The sequence below is a fragment of the Pollachius pollachius genome (assembly GCF_949987615.1).
Source record: "Pollachius pollachius genome assembly, chromosome: 3".
Lineage (NCBI taxonomy): Eukaryota > Metazoa > Chordata > Actinopteri > Gadiformes > Gadidae > Pollachius > Pollachius pollachius.
Genome location: NC_136936.1, coordinates 26,735,522 through 26,756,969, shown reverse-complemented (window position 1 = coordinate 26,756,969; position 21,448 = coordinate 26,735,522). Strand labels below are relative to the sequence as shown.

The window sequence follows — 21,448 nt, the reverse complement described above, 5'->3', positions numbered from 1 at the left end:
AACCTGGACCTACAATGTAGTCACACCAACGCACGCAAACCTGGACCTACACTGTAGTCACACCAATGCAGACCCCTAGACCTACACTGTAATCACACCAACGCACACCCCATGTCTTACACTGTAGTCACACCTACAAAACACACACCCCTGCATCGCACTTTGTGCAACATAGCATAGATAACACTATTAAACATCCTGAATTTTGCAAGGCTCAATATCCTTTAGCATTTCATATGGTGTGTTAGAAGGAGAGACCGATCCAGCAAGGAGTCTGAACTTCAGTAGGGGTTAGAGTTTCTGTATTAAATATGACATCAAGTCCATGATATTGGACTTTACAAATAATATAAAATATGAATCTAACATTTCCTATAAGTAGCACCAAGTCCCATTAAGTCCAGCCCACCGCCGTTTTCTATCTGAAGTCTCTCTCTCTCTCCTCTCTCTCTCTCTCTCTCTCTCGCTCTCTCTCTCTCTCTCTCTCTCAGTTCCACTGGAAGCGTCTGTTGGACCGCATCTTCCGCGACAACTTCTCAGATGAGGAGGAGATTGTGGTCCTGGCCACTGACTACATGCAGAAGGTCTCTGATATCATCAAGACCACCTCCAAGAGGTAGGCTCAGCACCCAGGGGAGGGGGGTGGGCCGGGGGGAGACAGAGAGGCGTTAGATGAAAATGTCAGAGGGGTGTGCAGAAAATCAATAAAATAAGACTCATGCATTTTTGAGTTTCTACTTTTTCAAGCATGTGTAAGCGCTTTTGTTTTGAGGTCTTTATTGTATAAATGTGTGTGTGTGTGTGTTTGTGTGTGTGTGTGTGCATGAGCATCTCGGTTATGAAGCATTGCATGTGTGTGTGAAGGCGTGCGTGGGCTGAATCCCTGGCTCAACGTCCAGCTCAACAGCCACTGATTATCATCGATCCCTGCCCCTTCTACACTCCTCACACGTAAATGAACACCCACGACCACACACACGCACACACACACATGTACACACACATGAGCACACACACACAAAGACACAAACCAACTGGCAAGACATTCTCACTTTCTCGACAGACTCCAAAGTAGGCTGGGGGAGCAGCCACACATCAGCAAGTTTGTTGCAGGCACTGACAGCTCTCCAATAGTTGCCTGGCTTTGTGCTAGAGTTTAGATTCTCTGCCCGACCCAGCCCGCGGGTCGGGTCGGGCCGATATTTCCCACCACCATATTTCCCGCCTAAGTAACAAATGTGTACAAAGTTCAAAAAAAAAAAAAGAAAACACTACACATGTTGCAGCTCACGTGTCTCCTCCACTCGCACGCATCCCATGTATTAAAAAATATGTCGGGTTGAAATCGGGCTCGGGCTCATAATTACAGTTAATGTGTCGGGCCGGGCCGGGCTTGGACAGAATGTGCACGGGCTTGGGTCGGGTCGGGCTTGACTTTCTGGGCCCGATCCAAGCTCTACTGCTGCCTCATACACACACACCCACACACACACACACACACCCACACACACACACACACACACACACACACATACACACATCGCCACCAGCCGCACGCTTTGTCTTAACACATCTACTTCACGGCTGGCTGGCTGCCAGAGTGGCTGGTTATTAAACTGAGTGACTGGCTCACTGAACACCTGGCCAACCAGAGGAGCCCTCCCGTCGCCTCATCTACTGCTCTGTGCATTTAGCCCGTTAGCCCTTTTGGAAGAACCCATCGTCTCACGCTGCCGTGGGTCTCATGGAACCATGGGTCTCAGGCCCGGGCGTGCCTGTTTTCCCTGACAGCGGCCCGGCCCTGTTCCTCTCTGCCTGTGGCCTGGCCACGGCCCGTTCCATTTCCAGCCATGTGCTTCTTAAACGGCTTCTTGGCTCGCTTTATAGGGGGGCTCATCTCCACCAGCAGTCTTCACCTACTGTTTACCCAGTGAACCCCGCTCCCTATTGATTCCTCTGTTACCCAGTCTCCTGTGGGTAACTAGTCTCTGCGCTATACGCTGCTCTTCTCTTATTGAGTAAGAACATCGTCCAGGCAGGCTGCTGTCAGCCTCAGCCAACCTCCACTTTCAGATCACAATTTATGGCCGACTTTCATTTGTTTTGGGAAATTGTAGTCTGTATAATTTGCTTTTTAATGTTTTCGCTTTAAATGTTTGTTTCCCACTCTCAATCTCAACCTTGATCTCTGTTTTTCCCCATCACTGACCATGAATCTCTGTCTGGCTCTGTATTGCTCTCTCTCGCTCTCTCGCTCTCTCGCTCGCTCTCTATTGTACGTGAATGATTGATCAGAAAGATATGGTACTGTACTGGAGCCAATCATAATGCCAAGAAGATTACAATGGGATATCTGGTTCCATCATGACTCCAACCGTCTGTATGTGAGGCTGCTGTTGCTATTAGTCTTCCAGACACCAGACAACCAATATTATGTACAGAATGCCTTCATCCATCACTGGCTTGTTGCATTTTCGTTTATATACCCTATCTCTTGCTCCACTGGTGTTACCCATAAATTATCTTTTTATCTCTCTCTCTCTCTCTCTCTCTCACTCTCTCTCACTCTGTCCGTCTGTCTCTCACCCTCTGTGTGTCTGTCTGTCTCCTTGTCTGTCTGTCTGTCTATCTGTACGTCTTTCTGTCTGTCTGTCTATCTTTATCGCTATCTCTCTTTTTGAGCTAGGCTGTCTAAAGCAAATCCTCACATGAGAATGCTAATTTGAAGGAAGTTTAATGGCAATGCATGGCCATACACACACACATGTGCACACATTTGCACACATCCGTCTCCCTCTCTCTCTCTCTCTCTCTCTCTCGCTCGCTCTCTCTCTGTGTTCGCCCTCTTCATGTTCTAGAGACAGTCTCCTCTGTCTCTCTCCTGGGCCTTGCTGGAATAGTATGAATATACTTGAATTCATGGTGTTGTGGTAGAAAATAACCGAGTTCCATCACTTCAACTAACTAAGAGAGCAAAAGAAATAGAAGGGTCCGGAGCAAGTATGACAAAAAGACTTTATCGTTAAAAAGGCAACAACAAAGCCGAGTAGTTTGCAAAGCACTGCCGGTTAACAGATCCCGGCCTCTTTTTTATCCTCACGTACAAAGCTGTTTCTTGTTTGAGGTGTCCGCCCACGGCCACCCATGGCCGATCAGTCATAAATTCTTTTAAGCAGGTGGCCGGCAACACTAACCTAAAACACCAGGCTGAGGTCAGCACGCATTGACCCCATAGCCTCTGGTGTCGTGTTGGCTTCTATCTTACGCTCTGACCCCAGTATCCCTGGCGCTGTGCCAAGTATTAGATAAGAATCCGGAGGCGTATTTAGATGTTTTTTACCATTAGTTATATAGGCCTAATAATAATCATGGTTTACCATAGAATATAATCATTAATTTCTTCCATAGTGTGTGCGTGTTTCGTTCTGTGTGTGTGTGTGTGTGTGTGTGTGTGTCTGTGTGTATGTGTGTGTGTTTGTGTGTGTGTGTGTGTCTGAGGCCCATTACCTGTAGAAACGCATGGGTGCGGGGGACTGTCCCGGGCAGTGTGTTCTCCCTGGCCATTAGCCTCTACTGTGCTAATGAGCCCCACCACCCACCGAGACACACCTGTCGTCTAATCGTTAGCAGACGAGCACCAGAAGGGCCCATCCCAGAACATACAGAAACAGGGGGGCAAATCTGTCCCGTGAAATTCACTGCTTTTATTTCAAACACGGTCAATCACATGGATCATGTCATCCCTGGGTATAGCCATATGGGTAGAGTCATGTGGGTAGAGTCATGTGGGTAAAGTGATGTGGGTAAAGTCATGTGGGTAGAGTGATGTGGGTAGAGTCATGTGGGTAGAGTCATGTCGGTAGAGTCATGTGGGTAAAGTCATGTGGGTAAAGTCATGTGGGTAGAGTGATGTGGGTAGAGTCATGTGGGTAGAGTCATGTCGGTAGAGTCATGTGGGTAAAGTCATGTGGGTAGAGTCATGTTGGTAGTCATATGGGTAGAGTCATGTCGGTAGAGTCATGTGGGTAAAGTCTGGTTAAATTCATGTGGGGAAAGTCATGTGGGTAGAGTCATGTGGGTAGCGTCATGTGGGTAGAGTCTAGTGGGTAGCATCATGTGGGTAGATTCATGTGGGTAGAGTCATGTGAGTAAAGTTATGTGGGTAGAGTCATGTGGGGGACAGGGATAAGTACCATTATAAACACTCAATGAGGGACAGGCAATAGACCATTATAAACACTCAATGAGGGACAGGGGTTTCAGTGCTGAATGATCTGTGATTGTGTCGAGTCGTATCTGCCATAGAACGAGTGCTGGATTTTGAAACTGATTTCCGCAGAACTTTCTTTGAAAAAGGAAATGTCATCCCTGTATAATATTTGATGTTTTATCACCCCTCAACATGATATTATAGAGTGAGTTATAACCCTGCTTATTAACTGCTTAAGTTATGCTCTTGGCCTCGTTTATCTCTCTGATTACTCCCAAACACACATACACACAAACACACACAGACACACTCACACAGTGACACATGCATTCACCCAGACACAAACCACACCCACTCTATTATTTCATTCTTGTTTTTTTTCTTTTTTGGATTGGACTAGATTAGTGGGCTGGCAGGGGGCTGCAGCAGAGCGAGGAGACCAAGGTCCTCTGCTGTTCTCCTGGATATGAGCCGGCGACCACTTTGTGGACAGTGACGTTGTCATTTGAGGGGGGAAATGGAAAATATGAAATTAAAATTAAAAGAAAATGCCTGTCCAGTGTGTATGTGTGTGCGTGTGTGTGTGTGTTTGTTTGTATGCATGTTTGCGCGTGTTCATGTGAGCGAGTATGTATGTGTGTGTGCGCGTGTTTGCGTGCACATGTGTATGGGTGTGTCGGTTTGTGTGTGTTTTTGTGTGTGCCTGTGTATATATGTAGGCGGCAGAGTGTGTGTTTGTGCAAGTATGTGTGTGTGTGTGTGTGGTGTGTGTGTGTTGTGAGTGTGTGTGTGTGTGTGTCTGTGGGTGTTGGTGTGCCAGTGTTTGCATGTAAGTGGCAGAGTGTGTGTATGGTGAGTGCGTGTGATCCCAGTGTTGATCAACTGATTCAGCCTCATCAGTTAACACAGAGCCTCCCCACAGTAGCCTGAGCAGACAGTAGCAGCATCTGGAGGATGTGTTCTCTCTGAGAGCGCACAGCATGAGGAGCAACAGCCAAGCAAACAGCTTCTGCCACTAAACAGCTCTTGTTAACACTGTACAGGTGTGTATTTGTGTGTCTGTGTGTATGTCAGCGAGTGTCTGTGTGTTTGTGTGTGTGTGTGTGTGTATGTGTGTTTGTGTGTGCAACCCGGTATCACGCGATTTCGTGCTCATGCGCACAAACGTTAATCTACTGAATCGTGTCCCAGACCACGACTGTGCGACTTTTTTCGTTCTGCACAGAACGAAATGTAAACCAATGCATATTGAATGGGAGCGTTATTCAGACGAGAGAGAGAGTGTGCGCAGACAGTACAGTGAACCCTCTAGTTATATATATGTTAATATTTCCGATTTTTTAAGCAGACCTCCTCAAAAACTGAAACGAACGTGATCCAAATCACGCGAGTTTCTCAGACAATTAACTTGCTCCACAAAACAAAACGAGAGAGAGAGAGAGAGAGAGAGAGAGAGAGAGAGAGAGAGAGAGAGAGAGAGAGAGAGGGAGGGAGGGAGAGAGAGAGAGAGGTTTCACAATGGTTTGTGCAGACAGTACAGTGCACCCTCTAGTTATATATATGGCAATATTTCCGATTTTTTAAGCAGACCTCGTCAAAAACTGAAACGAACTGCTCCACAGAACGCGCGTTTCTCAGACATTTAACGTGCTCCAAAAAAACAACAGGAGAGAGAGAGAAAGAGAGAGAGAGGGAGGGAGAGAGAAAGAGAGAGAGAGAAAGAGAGAGGCTTCAAAATGGTTTGCGCACAGTACAGTGCAGCCTCTAGTTATATCTATGTCAATATTTCCGATTTTTTAAGCAGAACTTGTCAAAAACTGAAGCAAACTGCTCCACAGAACGCAAGTTTCACAGACAATTAACGTGCTCCACAAAACTAAACGAGAGAGAGAGAGAAAGAGAGAGAGAGAGAGGGAGAGAGAGAGAGAGAGAGAGAGAGAGGCTTCAAAATGGTTTGCGCACAGTACAGTGCAGCCTCTAGTTATATCTTTGTCAATATTTCCGATTTTTTAAGCAGACCTCCTCAAAAATTGAAACGAACGTGCTCCACAGAACGTGCGTTTCTCAGATAACTAACTTGCTCCAAAAAACTAAACGAGAGAAAGAGAGAGAGGGAGGGAGAGAGAGAGAGAGGCTTGAGAATGGTTTGCGCAGACAGTACAGTGCACCATCTAGTTATATATAGGTCAATATTTCCGATTTTTTAAGCAGAACTTGTCAAAAACTGAAGCAAACTGCTCCACAGAACGCAAGTTTCACAGACAATTAACGTGCTCCACAAAACTAAACGAGAGAGAGAGAAAGAGAGAGAGAGAGAGGGAGAGAGAGAGAGAGAGAGAGGCTTCAAAATGGTTTGCGCACAGTACAGTGCAGCCTCTAGTTATATCTATGTCAATATTTCCGATTTTTTAAGCAGACCTCCTCAAAAATTGAAACGAACGTGCTCCACAGAACGTACGTTTCTCAGATTACTAACGTGCTCCAAAAAACTAAACAAGAGAAAGAGAGAGAGGGAGGGAGAGAGAGAGAGAGGCTTGAGAATGGTTTGCGCATACAGTACAGTGCACCATCTAGTTATATATAGGTCAATATTTCCGATTTTTTAAGCAGAACTTGTCAAAAACTGAAGCAAACTGCTCCACAGAACGCAAGTTTCACAGACAATTAACGTGCTCCACAAAACTAACGAGAGAGAGAGAGAAAGAGAACGAGAGAGAGGGAGGGAGAGGCTTCAGAATGGATTGCGCAGATAGTACAGTGCACCCTCTAGTTATATATTTACATTTACATTTACATTTAGGGCCTTTAGCAGACGCTTTTATCCAAAGCGACTTACAATAAGTGCATTTGTTACAATAAGTACATTTGTCATAAGGAGTGAAACAATATATCGCTGTCGGTACAGTAAAGATGTTCATAGAACCAAGTGCAAGTATTACAATCGCTAGGCTAACCCATTCCCCGTGTAAAGCAACGATAGCAGCTACTGTAGATGCTACACAATTAAGTACCTTGAATAAGTGCAATGTACAAGTGCCAGGACGTACAACATTCACGTACAACAGGCTACAGATCTTGTTATAACGATAATTTTATAATAGCTACATGGTCTACTTATAATATTATAACTAAATAATTATATATTTATATATAATATATATTTTAATATTAAATTACTTAAATATTAAACCAATGCATTTCAATCAGGAGATTTTTTTCGACTTCTGAAGTGGGGGCGGGCTGCGCAGTACTCTAGTATACAGATCTTGTTATAACAATAATCTAATAAAAGATACATGGTCTACTTATAATATTATAAATAACTAATTTTATATTTATATATAGATAATATATATTTTAATATTTAATTATTTCAATATTAAACCAATGCATTTCAATCAAGAGATTTTTTTCGACTTCAGAAGGGGGGAAGGGTAGCCTGGCTAGCGCCAGACCTCTTCTCAATCTACATTGAGAAGAGGTCTAAGAACCATGCATTCAATTTCTCGTATTTGAGGCGTGGTTTACGATTGCCCGGAGCCATTTATTGGGCGCTACGAATGTCTATCATATGAGTCTGTACGTAGCTCATAGGCAATTGTATCAATTATACCAGATGACGTATGTAAAGCGACAGAAATTCGATGGCGAAGAAGACGATGGGTGTGTCACAAAGACATCGTCATCGTCTTGCCGTCCCTCCCTGTTCTGTGATTGGTTCCCTATCTCAGGCGAAAATCTGATCCGTAGAATCCAGGCTGCCTAGCAGTGCAAAATGAAATCACGCGCAAGGCAGCATGGGTATACCCAGGCTAGGGGAAGGGATGTTCAGTGCACGTTCTAGTATACAGATGTTGTTGTAACGATAATTGAATAAAAGCTACATGTCTAGCCTACTCATATTATTAAAACTTAATAATTTTATAATTATGTATGCGTAATATATTTTTTAATATTTAATTAATTAAATATTAAACCAATGCATTTCAATCAGGAGATTTTTTTCAACTTCAGAAGGGCGGCGCAGTGCACACTCTTGTTATGGATTGGTTGAAACAACAATCCGATTTATCCGATTTTTGCAGCAGACCCCCTCAAAAACTGAAACAAACCACGTCCCTTAAACCCAGACTCACACCAGAATGTGACTACATTGGTCCACCGCGGAAGATGCATTACAATAACGGCTCTAATCATGACATGCCCTACTCTTTTCAATGGGGCTGCGTCCATGTCACTTGACTGTCATGGTTGCTATGGTGGTTGCTATCGACCGCCCCCTCTGCTCCAAAACATGTTAACGAAGGCGGCGACTGGGAACTCACCTCTCCTCCTTGCTCACTCTCAGCACTGGCTCTCCCCAGGGCTGTGTGCTGAGCCCACTACTCTACTCCCTCTACACATCCGACTGCAGTCCCGTCCACCCAGAGAACATTATTGTCAAATTTGCTGATAACACAACAGTGGTGGGGCTGATAACAGGGGGAAACGAGGCAGCCTACAGAGATGAGGTCCTGAAACTTGGTGAGTGGTGTGCATCAAACAACCTGGCACTGAACATCACCAAGACCAAGGAACTCATCCTGGACTTCCGACGGAACAGAGCCGCCCCTGCCCCACTGTACATCCACCGTGAAGCTGTAGAGCGAGTTGAGTCCTTCAGATTCCTCGGGGTCCACATTTGAAGAGACCGACGGAACAGAGCCGCCCCTGCCCCCCTGTACATCAACCGTGAAGCTGTAGAGCGAGTTGAGTCCTTCAGATTCCTCAGGGTTCACATTTCTGCTAACCTCTCCTGGTCGGTCAACACCTCAGCGCTGGTCAAGAAGGCTCAGCAGTGGCTACACTTCCCGAGGGTGCTCAGGAGGGAGCAACTAAACAAACAGCTGCTTTTTAAGTCTTTGACGTCTGGTTATCGAAGTCTGGGGTCAAAAGGACAAAAGGAGCCAGCACCACACCGCTTATGAGATAACAAAAGGTTTATGTGCATTTCCCTCGTAACCTTTTTTCATTACTAAAGAGAGGCCTGATTCTCAAATATGCATGTTGGATGGCTAGGGTGTAGGTCTGGGAAGATCTTCAGGCCATGCTTGTCAACAGTAGGGGTACACTAGACCTACATAGGAAGCTTGCAATAAGTATTTCAATCAGAAATAGAAATAGTCAATACACACCCAGTACACACTCAGGAGGAGGAATGACCTCTCACACATGATAACTTAATGAATTATTTCAAATAACCCTGCCTCGTTAAATGCTAGCCACCAGACAGTGATAAAAAAAAAGTCACGTTGATTAAAAAAAAAAAAGAGTGCACTGTACTGTCTGCGCAAACCATTCTGAAGCCTCTCTCTCTCTCCCTGCCTCTCTCTCTTTCTCTCTCTCTCTCTCTCTCGTTTTGTTTTCTGGAGCACGTTAACTGTCTGAGAAACGTGCGTTCTGTGGAGCACGTTTGTTTCAGTTTTTGAGGAGCTCTGCTTAAAAAATCTGAAATATTGACATATATATAACTAGAGGGTGTACTGTACTATCTGCGCAAACCATTCTGAAGCCTCTCTCTTTCTCCCTCCCTCTCTCTCTTTCTCTCGCTCTCTCTCTCTTTTCGTTTTGTGGAGCACGTTAGGCCTAATTGTCTGAGAAACGTGCGTTCTGTGGAGCACGTTTGTTTCAGTTTTTGAGGAGCTCTGCTTAAAAAATCTGAAATATTGACATATATATAACTAGAGGGTGCACTGTACTGTCTGCGCAAACCATTCTGAAGCCTCTCTCCCTCTCTCTCTTTCTCTCTCTCTTGTTTAGTTTTGTGGAGCATGTTAATTGTCTGAGAAACGCGCGTTCTTTGGAGCACGTGTCGTAGATAAAACTCATGATCTAATACAAATTACGAGAGGTCGATAAGGACTAGGTTTGAATGATCAAGGCTTTATTGTCACCGCAGAGAGTAACAACATCACCTGAGTTGGTTTGCAAAATAGCTGACCTCCTCTGCCCGGGATCTCAGAGGTAACTAAAGCTGTCATTTTCTAGACCAATCAGAGCTTCTAATCTATTGGTCCTACCCCACACCCAAGGAGTAGGACCCTACCCTTCCCCCTCATTTCCATTTAACTTTACTTCCCACATGGATATATACATTCATACATTCAAGCATTAGATACAAAGAGTTACATGTTAAACATTAGTAATATAAAGTTTACATATTATGCATTACAGTTATATGAATTGAGGTCTTTGATTAAAATCCATTCATCGCCTTGTTTATTAACCTGTTCTTAAATCACCATGACTTACCAAATGGGTTTAAGAGATGAGCCCTGTGAAAGGAATAATCATTTAAACAGTAAAATATGTATTTGTAATCGTTAATGCCACTTTATTTGTCTCTATATGTGGCATATACAGTCATAATCCTAAAGCTGGTAGTGTCTGATTTTAACCGGGGTATTAATTAAGTACCTTAATTCTAATTTAAGTCTACAGAATACACATTCTGACACCACAGACGAGGAACAAAGGGAGGGCGTTTCCTCTTACCATGACGTGAGCCAGCCGTCTTTGAGGGGCCACTTATGCGTAAATGAGGAACACATGTAAATGTCCCTGAGAATGCAAGTACTTGTTGACCAAGGAAAGCCAGGTAATATCAAGTGTTTGGCTCCATTGTAAATATATTTACCTTATATTCTTGTATAATTCATAATTTAAGGCACCGTCCACCGCATTAGTCTTGTGCGTTTCGGCCGACCGTCCAGATGGAGCCGGCGAATCCGGTGCCCAAAACCGCACATTTCTGAAACCACTCTCGGAGGTGGTTTCAAATCTATCCGGACCTATGCGGTTTCGTGTTAGGATTCGTATGGACGCCGGAAACGCAAACAATGACGTCATTAGCCCCCCACCAGCTGGGGGACGTCAGAGTTGCATTGAATTTTTTATTTATTATTTTATTTGTATTCCTTTTGTTGCTTTAAATAAAGCCCCTTGATAAATTTAATTACTAACTGTACATTAAAAAGTATTTCTGCTCAATTTAAAAGGTTGAATCTCTCCACTTTTTTCTCTGGAGAACCAGCGCCTTGAATATTTACTACATCGTTTCTACAGCTCGATGTGGTTTCGCAATGACTCCGTCTTTACGGAGATATTCCTGAACCGCATAAAACAAAACCGGATAGTTTTCGACCATTTCGGCTCCGTGTGGACGGGGCCTAGATAACCTTACTTATACTTATTATCTAAATGAACTGAGAAATAGACTGATGTCATTGACTACAGAGGGATGTATTATCTGAGTCTTATCTGTTTTACAGTCAACTCCGGACCCTCTGAGGTGTTGAATAACAGCAGAACAGGGTCTAGAGCCTGCCACTCTTCCCCCCTGCTGGTACATTCCTCTCCACTATTATTTCTAACATTTGGCAAATATCCTTTTTAAACCTTCATTATTTTCTACCACACACGTTCGTTTCAGTTTTTGGGGAGGTCTGCGTAAAAATCTGAAATATTGACACATACAGTATATAAGTAGAGGGTGCACTGTACTGTCTGCGCACAAGCTCTCTCTCTCTGTCTTGTCTGAAAAACGCCCCCATTCAAAATGCATTGGTTTACATTTCGTTCTGTGTAGAACGAAAACAGTAGGACAATCGTGCTCTGAGACACGATTCAATAGATTAACTCATCGTTAATCTATTGAATTGTGCGCATGACCACTAAATCGCGTGATACCGTGTTGGTGTGTTTGAGTGTGTGTGTGTTTGTGTGCGTTTGTGTATGCGCGCATGTGTACATAGATGTTTAGAGGGGCATCACTAATTATGAGGGATTATGTCATACCCCCCCCCCCCCCCCCCCCCCCCCCCCCCAGGGTGCTGCACAACTACATGCTGTGGCGCATCGTGGCGGCGCTCAGCGAGCACCTGTCCACCGCCTTCCGGAGCACAATCCACGAGTTTTCCCGTGAGATCGACGGCACAGAGCGGCAGCTCGAGCTTGGCCGGCTGTGTCTGACGCAGGCCAATAAGCACTTTGGCATGGCCCTGGGGGCGATGTTCGTCCAGCAGCACTTCTCCTCGCAGAGCAAGGCAAAGGTAGGTCAGGACCCCTGTCCGACGAGGAGCACAGGAAACATGCCTCATGTTGAGTAAAGCGGCCGCTATCCCCGACCAAATGTCTGGATAAAAACGGGTAAAACTGGATAAAAAATCAGTGTGTCCATCAGGAGAGGCTGGAAATTAACAACATGATTTATCATACGTTTGCCCATTTGACACCATCTGATTAATCTTTTTGAGACGATGAATCCATGATGTCTGCCGGACTAGATTCCTTCTGATGGGGTCTAGACCTACCGGTTGTGTAATTATGGATATGATCCCCCTGATGGTGTCTAGACCTGGTGGTGTTGGCACTATGTAGATGATCCCCCTGATGGGGTCTAGACCTGGTGGTGTTTGCCCTATGGAGATGATCCCCCTGATGTGGTATAGATCTTGTGGTGTGACAATGGATATGATCCCCCTGATGGAGTCTAGACCTGGTGGTGGTGGGACTTGGATGGAGGTCCTCGGCCCTGGAACGAGTCACATTGAAAACCGCAGAGACGAGCATGAATGAGAGATGGTTATATACCGTGGGTTGGTGTGAAATTCTAATCTTAGTACTATATAATAGCAGGCCTGTCGGACAAGTTAATTCAGCACACTTGGTCAGTGCGCATGTGCCAAGCAGCCTGCAGCTTACACACACACACACACACAGCACGCGCGAACCCATACATACACCGCAAGCACCCACACACGCACGCACGCACATACACACACCGCACACATACGTACACGCGCAAGAACACACATGCATGCACGCACACCACACATGAAAAAGGCAGTGCAGGACGCCGCATACACACACACTGTACACACACACACGCACGCATACTAGAGATGGGCGGTAAGCGGTTGCAGCCGCGGACTCCGCGGCTAAACCGCGGATTGGGCGGATGACGGGACAAAAAATTATATTTCAACAAAAATAAAATTCGGGCGGGTGGCGGTTAAACCAATCAAAATAAAAATATTTATTCTTCTTTTAATTCTTATATATAACATCTTCCGGCGGTAAATTATATTTGATAATTCACTGTTGCTAAGCAGATCGCTGTCAAGGAATGTGGATCTTTTTTTTTTGTGGTAACTTGTCAACCCCAGCGTCTTCGGTTGCTAAGCGACATCAACGTCTTTGGCGGCGGACTATTGATCAACGCTTCGGAGATGGCAGAGCATGCGAAGGAAGTATGTCAAAGACTCAAAAAGGGAGAACTAAAAACAAAGGAAAAAGAACGTCGTTTTTTATTACAATGATAAAATTTTACAGCCCAGTCAGGTAAGGTCAGGTTTGCCTGTGCTTTTATTTATGCTATTTATTTATTTTTGTCCCTGTTCATCGATCGGAGACAGACTTCACTGATTATCTTCTGGGGATACAACATAGCCAGTAGGCTATCCTACTAGGGACTTTAGCCTTGCAATATCTTTGCTTCATTGGATCAGTCTCCTTTCAAGAACACGCAAGAGCTTTCTAGCCTCGCGTCAGCAGCGCCTTGCATCGCCGTATAAAAGCAACCGGCGGATGGCGGGCGGATGCGGTTTTAAAAATTGGTCAAAAAACGTTGGTGCGGATGGATGGCGGATGGATGATGCGTTTGTGATGCGGTTGCGGATGAAATAATAGCCCATCCGAGCATCTCATGCATGTGTATGCGTCCATACGCATGCACGTGCAGACACACACCGCACACTAGGGGTGTACGGTATAAACAGTATATAAAGTACTGGTTTGAATTTGCGCTACGGTATGGATTTTGACATTACCGTAAGACCGGTGTGACTGGTAGACAGTGTTGTGTGTAACGCATTACAAAGTAAGTAGCGTGTTAATACAGTAACATAACTACTTTTTCGTGTAAAAAGTAAAGACGAAACGTAGTTCCTTTTACAATTCGGCGCAACGTTACTTTTCCTACTTTTTCCTGCCTTCGCAGGCAGTATGCTATTGCTCAAGCATGCAGACTATTGGTGCTTGCGCAATACCCCCCTTCACAAGCTCTCATTGCACACCGTACGAGACAGACGCTGGTAGCGTGAAGCTGTCTCTGCATCTCAGACATCGCTTCCGCAGGCATTTTCCAAAGCCAGTCCTTAGGACAAAAACAGCCAGTGGTGGAACGAGATAACAAACGCCATCACTGCTTACCTGTGTAAAGACATGGTTCCATTTCAAAATGTCGATAGAAAGAGCTTTAAAGAGATGATCAAAACACTCGATCCCAGGTACGCGTTACATGCCCGCACAGACTTCAGCCAAATTGAGATGGCCAAACTATACGGCAATATCCTGGCTAACGCCAGACCCCATCTCAATCTACATTGAGTTGAGGTCTGGGAACCACACATTCATTTTCTTGTATTTGAGGCGTGGTTTACGAATGCCCGGAGCCCTTTATTGGGCGCTACGAATGTCTATCATATGGTTGTAATGCATTCATTGTGTGTGCACTCGAGATAAATATTTATAGTTTCCTTTTATCACAGACACATATATTGGTAGATGTTATTTTCTTTACCTTGACATTTTTCAACGGATATACTTCCGTCTTCATCAGAAGGTCACACGGGTGTATTAGTGTGACGCGTTCTTATCAGCTGATGTTAACGAAGATGTGATCCGCTTGTCAGTTTTTTGACTGGTGAACCACACCTCCTGCTGTCTCCTGCTGTAAACTACAAGCTTTGGTGTGTCGCATAGACGTCCTCATCGTCTAGCCGTCCCTCCCCGTTCTGTGATTGGTTCCCCATCTCAGGCGAAAATCGGATCCATGGAATCCAGGCTGCCTAGCAGCGTGAAATGAAATCGCACGTAAGGCAGCATGGGTATACCCAGGCTAATAGGACAAGGTCCGCGAGCAAGTGGAGAAGAAATCCATACTATTAAACATAAGTTTTTCAGAGATGGAAGTAGCTTGAGAAAAGATTTAGCATTTTTTTGTACGCAGGTTTGCAGCCTAACCAGTGTTTTACCTTTTCAGAAGCATTTATATCGAAATTAGAAGATACAATTAACCGTGATATAACACCCTTACCGTCTATGCCTCAAATCATACCGTGATATACATTTTAGTCAATACCATACAGCCCTACCGCACACACGTGCGCGCGGACACAGATGTGAAAGACAACAGCAAGTTTGAGATAACAGCCCCGCCGTTGAGACACTCTCCCAGCTGAGATGTTATGTCTATTATAGACTACACTTTTTTGCAAAACTTTATTTATTTTTAAATATTACTCACGTCCTTGAGCATCCCACAATGTCTTGCGATATTGATATCCCCCCCTCTCCCCTTCCAACTGTTTTAACGGCCCTGCTGTCGACACTCTCCCAGCATTAAAAAGACTTTAGAAATTGCGATAATAATTGCGATACAATTTCTCACGTCGAGACATTCGCACATTGAGCTTCCCCCAAATGCGCTGTTTTGGTGTCTGTAGCTATAATGCAAATGAGGAGGAGCGAGGCAAGTCAAGGAGGAGGGTGGGGGTGTGGCCCTGAGTAGCTTGCAGCCAAGGTACCAAGCGCTCTGTTTACAGTGGTGTATGGCGAGGCGTACACAGCCTTTAGCCGTGTTCTGTGCATATTCTAGAACACACAGGAGTTCTGGAGCTCTATATATAAATAATATCATATTATACATGGATATTTATATCTTACAATATATATTATCACAGACAAAGCTGTGTGAGCCTCCAGACGATATTATGAATCTCAAACGACCGTGTAGGGTTCTCCGACGTCTCTTGTTCTTCCACGTCCACATCAATCTGAAGTAGACTGAACCACGAGATGGAGGAGAAAGGGATTGTTGGTCGCGGTTGTCTGCCGCCGGAGCCTTGCTGCCGAGGGAGCGGTCAGCGCTTAGGCACCACCGCCTCCTGCAGCGCCGAGGCGGTTGTCCCTCGGCAGCGGGAAGCGGGGCTCAAGCGGGAGACATTCGAGGCCAACAATCCCTTTCTCCTCCATGTCGTGGTTCATGTACTTCAGGGAGTCAAAGCCAAAGTTCCTTTCCACCAATTCATTCGCAACCATGGCTGAGATAACCAGTTGACTCACATGCGTGTACAACACTTTGTGTGTACAGTGTTACAGTCCTGGAGCTCTATATCTAAATAATATCATATAATACATAGATATCTATATCATATAATACATATTATCACGGCCAAGCTGTGTGCGCCTCCAGACGATATTATGAATCACAAACAACTTTGTCGGGTTCTCCGACGTCTCTGGTTCTTCCACATCCACATCAATCTAAAGTAGACTGAACCGCGCACTGCCTGCTGCCCGCTTCCCGCTGCCGGGCGGTGCTGACTTCCTGCAGTTCACACTTCAGGGAGTCACACCCAAAGTTCCTATCCCCCAATTCCTTCTCAACCATGGCTGAGATAACCCCAACTACAGTCTTGTTGTGGAAATACAAGAGACGTCAAAGAACCGACGTGTTATGCGCCATAACATCAACAGCAAACACTGTGTGTAATCACACACACACACACACACACACACACACACACACACACACACACACACACACACACACACTGCGCTCGCACGGTCATGTCTCATTGGCGGGCCAAATTCTCTGGGCGGGCCAGGGAGAGAAAGGGGAGGAGTTTAGATCCTTTACGACGACATATGGGACCACATTCCAAATCAGCGCGCTTGAGCCTCCGTTTTTCAAAGGCGAGCAGAACACCTAATGCTCGTTTTACACTGAACGCAAGTTTTAGCCACTGGGGGACCATAGGCAGGCTAGGGGAACTCACATTTTTGTTAGAAAACCTCATAAAGTGAGATTTTCATGCCATGGGACCTTTAAATTCAAGCATCCCGCTAACCGGCATATCAACATACAAGTTACGTGATCTTTAAGAGACAGCGTCCTTATAACACAACGAAAACATGTTGATAACACAGTATGGTGAATTATGTCTATAGAGTCCATCACAAGACTACTCTTTTGTTGCTCAAATTTAATATTAGCTTCCTACTTGAGCCTCCCAAAATGTCTTGCGATATTAATATCCCCCCTCCCCCCTGCCGACTGTTTTACTGTAGTTGTTTTATTTTTCTAATGTATTGTGTGTAGGCTATGTGTTACTGTATGCTACTGCTGCCTGTCTTTGCTTTGTCACTCGAAGAGATGTTTAATCTCAATGGTGTATTCTTCTGGAAAAAAATAAAAAAATTAAATTAATAAAATAAACATCTTAAACTTCACGTCAGGTAGCCAATGTACAATCCGCAATTTTGCTCTCACAACCCCCCTTCTCCCTCTCCCCCTCCCCTACACAGGCCTGTGCTTTATTTCACTATAGTAAGGTAGGTTTGCTGCCTTAGCTGTTGTTAAACTTAGTTTATTTCACTAAGGTGCTTCTGTAAATGAACACAATTTTTAGCTGTTATTATTATTTTCAACTTACCAATAGTAGTTGCCATGCATTTTTAAAATGTCAATGCACTTTGAGCCCTGAATAACAGTAAAAGCTTATTGATCTGCATGCATAGTATACTACACTTTCCATTGAACAATTACCCCTGCAACCCATCAATGTACTCATTTTATAATATAATCAAATGCTCACACACTAGATGCTTTCAGACACGTTTAAGTCCTGATATTCTCCTGATGGGCCGGATGTGGGAACAACATATCATGACATTTATACCATGATAATCTCCTGAATAATACTACCCCTGAGGTAGTATTCTCGCCGTAGGAAATGTCAATCACATTATATGTGAATGAAGAGTAGAAAGTCTGTATTTCTCACACCACTTGAGTGGGTGTGTTAATGACGCTTCTGCAAGTCAATGAATGGTCCCCTAAATGATCATTTGTCTGTTGCCTTTTGTTTGCTGAACGGTTAAAATATATTTAAATATTGGCACTGCTTTTAAAGATGAACTGAACTGAAATAATCAACATCGATAACGTGTTAGTTATGACCATTTTAAAAATATGACACTAAAACAAATATTTAATAAATCAATATATAGCTTTTTTTAGCAACAAAAGAAAATGCGTCTTTTAGTATTAGAGCGCCGACATTTTCGATGACGTCACTGGCATGGTAGTGCCAGTGACGTCATGGTTAATGCATACACGCGAACATCTTCTACACTCCACGGCAGAAAATAGTGATTTTAATATGGCTGGTTACGCGTTTGAGCCTGTGAGGGACATGCCTGTGGTGTCCGACTACCACCCGGTGGAGAGGGATCAATTTCAGGCTCCAGCTCCACCTTCAGATCGTGTGAGTGTGACTGGTGTGCGTGTGGGTGCTGCCGGAGCGTGGACACTGCCGTTGAATCGGTCTGCTGCCGAGGTCCCTGTCAACCTTGACCATCTAATGGTGGGATTAGGTTGCATAACCATGCATAGGGCATTTCGGATGTTGTGCGGCGAGAGAGAGGTTTTGGAAGTGGCCATGCTCTCTCTAAGGGACGTCCGAGCGGAGACGCTGGAGCGTCCCATACATAGCAACCACAAGTCGAAAACTATCTTTCCCCCTCCGTTTTCCTTTGATGCGTTTAAGGAATATCTCCCTAAAGACGGACTCATTGCGGAAACGCATCGCGCTCTACAAACGCTGTAGTACCTACATATTCAAGGCGCTGGTTCTCCGCAAAAAAAGTGGAGCGCATCAAGCCTGCGCGCCGCTGTATAAAAACATTTAAGTCGAGGAGGAGATAGCAGTTGTTTAACCTTTTAGATTGAGTAGAAATACTTCTTAATGTACAGTTAGTAATTAAATTGACCAAGGGGCTGTATTTAAAGCTACAACAATAATAATAATTAAAAAAAAACTAACTTTCAACGCAACTCTAACGTCGCTTCAGGCGTCCACACGAATCCTAACACGAAACAGCAAAGGTCCGGTTTTATTTGAAACCACCCTAGGACCATGGACCTATTAAAGAACATGGTTTATTATCTGCCTAATAACATGGTTATTAAAGACGTCGTTTCACTACAAAAATCGGTTGAAATCCAACATGGCAGCGCCCGGTAACATAAATAACACTTTCACCGTACAAATTAACCTCTTTTAGCAAGTTCAGCCATTTTTAGTTATTGTACCAATGAGAAGGCAGACAAATACATCTGTTATATCAACTTAACTTCAAATTTCAGTTCAGTTCATCTTTAAGAGTCATTCGTGGTGAACGCTAAAAGATAGGTCTCATCATAACCCTAAAAGTAAGCATCATACAATAAATGACAATACATGAGTTCACAGCTGCACGCGTATAGAAAATGTTTTTTTTTTATCATTGACAACAGTTAGCTGAACATTATAGGGTCCCGTCCTTCCAGTCCCTGTTTTCTCAGTTGAACACAGAATTCAACTAGGTTTGTCCAAGTGTTTGTTATATGTGAAATTAAGCAAAAAAAATACGCTCTCTTTCTCCGGTAACGCAGTCGTTCGCGGCGCCTTTCTTCGTCGTTTCTTCTATTTGTCTCTCACTCATGCTCTAATCTAATCGATCGATGCTTCGGATTTTGTGGATGCAACGGAATATATGATGCATCATTTTGGAAACATTCTAGATCGAGATGAGTTCTGCCCGTTCTGCTTCCATTTTGTCTGTGGTCAAACTACAACAAACTACAGTGACAGCGGCGACACTTATCTCGCCTCTTGCGAACTTAAACCAAAATGGATGTAGCATCCGGGCAGACCTCAGTTATTCCAACTGCATCCAATTCTCTTGGTTTACGCGCGTCGCCATCTTAGTTTGAGTCGTCATAGTTTGACTCCGCCTCATTTCCTTTAACCAAAAAAGGGCATTGATACGCCCATCTAGGTGACGTACAGAGAGTGAGAGTCAGCGGCTAGCTGTCACTCAAGAGGCCGCACCCCTAATTATTCAAATATTTTAACCTCCAATAAAATAAAAACTAGCCTCCTAAAAAAACATTCACCCCCCTCAGTGTTTTCATGGAGATATGAACTAAACATACTGACTAGAATGGGTTTTTGGACCAGGCTGTAAATAGGTTTAATAAGACTGTGAAAACGGCCTGTTTAACATGTGAGTCAACGAAGAATAGCTCCCTTTTGGTAACACCTCGTAGTGGCCACCCGGTGCTACTGCAATGTGTGTCAATTCCGCATTGGATGCTGGTATATTTCACTGTGGTTGGGGCTTGACTTAAACCCTACGTCATATTCCACCCCTTGCAAGCCCAACCCCCTAAGCCCCCGCTGATCTCCTGAGGTCTGAATGACATCGATGTCCGCATATAAAGAACAGATGTGAATTACCATCAGGGTCGAATCTCCTGATATACAAATGCGGCAAAATGTGGAGGACATGTATGAAAACGGCTTAAAAATGATTATGCTTGCTTCATAACGTAAGGAGAAAATGATTATGCTTGCTTTATTACGTAATTGGTGAACCAAAATGTTATACATTGTAACATTATAGGCAAAATGTTATTATATTATTCACCCAGAAATTTGTTACATTATCGTCATGGGGGTTTCCACATGATAGCATGAGTTTAATTATAACTAGAGGTTGAGTTGCGCGCACGGAAACTAGAGTCTTGTTTAATGCATGAAGGGTCAAGATTTTTTGAGAGATGAACAGGAGGGGCCTGCATTGACAAAGTAGGATTTGGAAATATTTGTTCTGCATGATTTTAATTAGCTGGCATCAAAATTCAGATGTAACTATTTGTCTGAACATGGAAAACATTAGCAGAGTGTCACTCATGCTCTGGCAACAGAAGCTCCTCATCAGGAGTCTGTGACATTGAAGAACTGGAAGTGTGTTCACCATCATTTGTTGATAAAAGGGAGTGACTTTATTTTGCAGTCTGTCTTCCATAGATGTTGTGTATATTGGTTAATTGTTGGTTGATAAGTCACCCTACACATTGCTACGTAGGTTTGCAGAATTTTAGAATGATGCTATGCAACATGGTTGCATTGTGTGTGCGAAGGCTTCGGACAAATCGGGCAGAAGCATGTTGAGGCCTTGATGCAGAAGAACCCCTGTGTCTCTGCCGCACAGTGAAAGGGTCCGAATGGATGGGCAGAGCCCGGGGTGGAGCAGGCAGCAACCAACGTCTGGAGGCTGCAAGTTGTCAGCATCTCCGTATTTCAG

At 44.3% G+C, this 21,448-nt stretch overlaps 1 protein-coding gene across 1 annotated transcript in view; it reads left to right on the top strand.

Annotated features, from left to right (window-relative positions):
* ecel1 (endothelin converting enzyme-like 1) overlaps window positions 1-21,448 on the top strand; it is a gene marked incomplete at its 3' end in the record, with an annotated part of 62,441 nt that overhangs the window by 3,644 nt on the left and 37,349 nt on the right. The window contains exons 5-6 of the mRNA XM_079731874.1: window positions 492-616; window positions 12,078-12,300. Of these exons, the coding sequence (XP_079588000.1) occupies window positions 492-616; window positions 12,078-12,300 (348 nt within the window). The remainder of the gene's footprint in view (window positions 1-491; window positions 617-12,077; window positions 12,301-21,448) is intronic.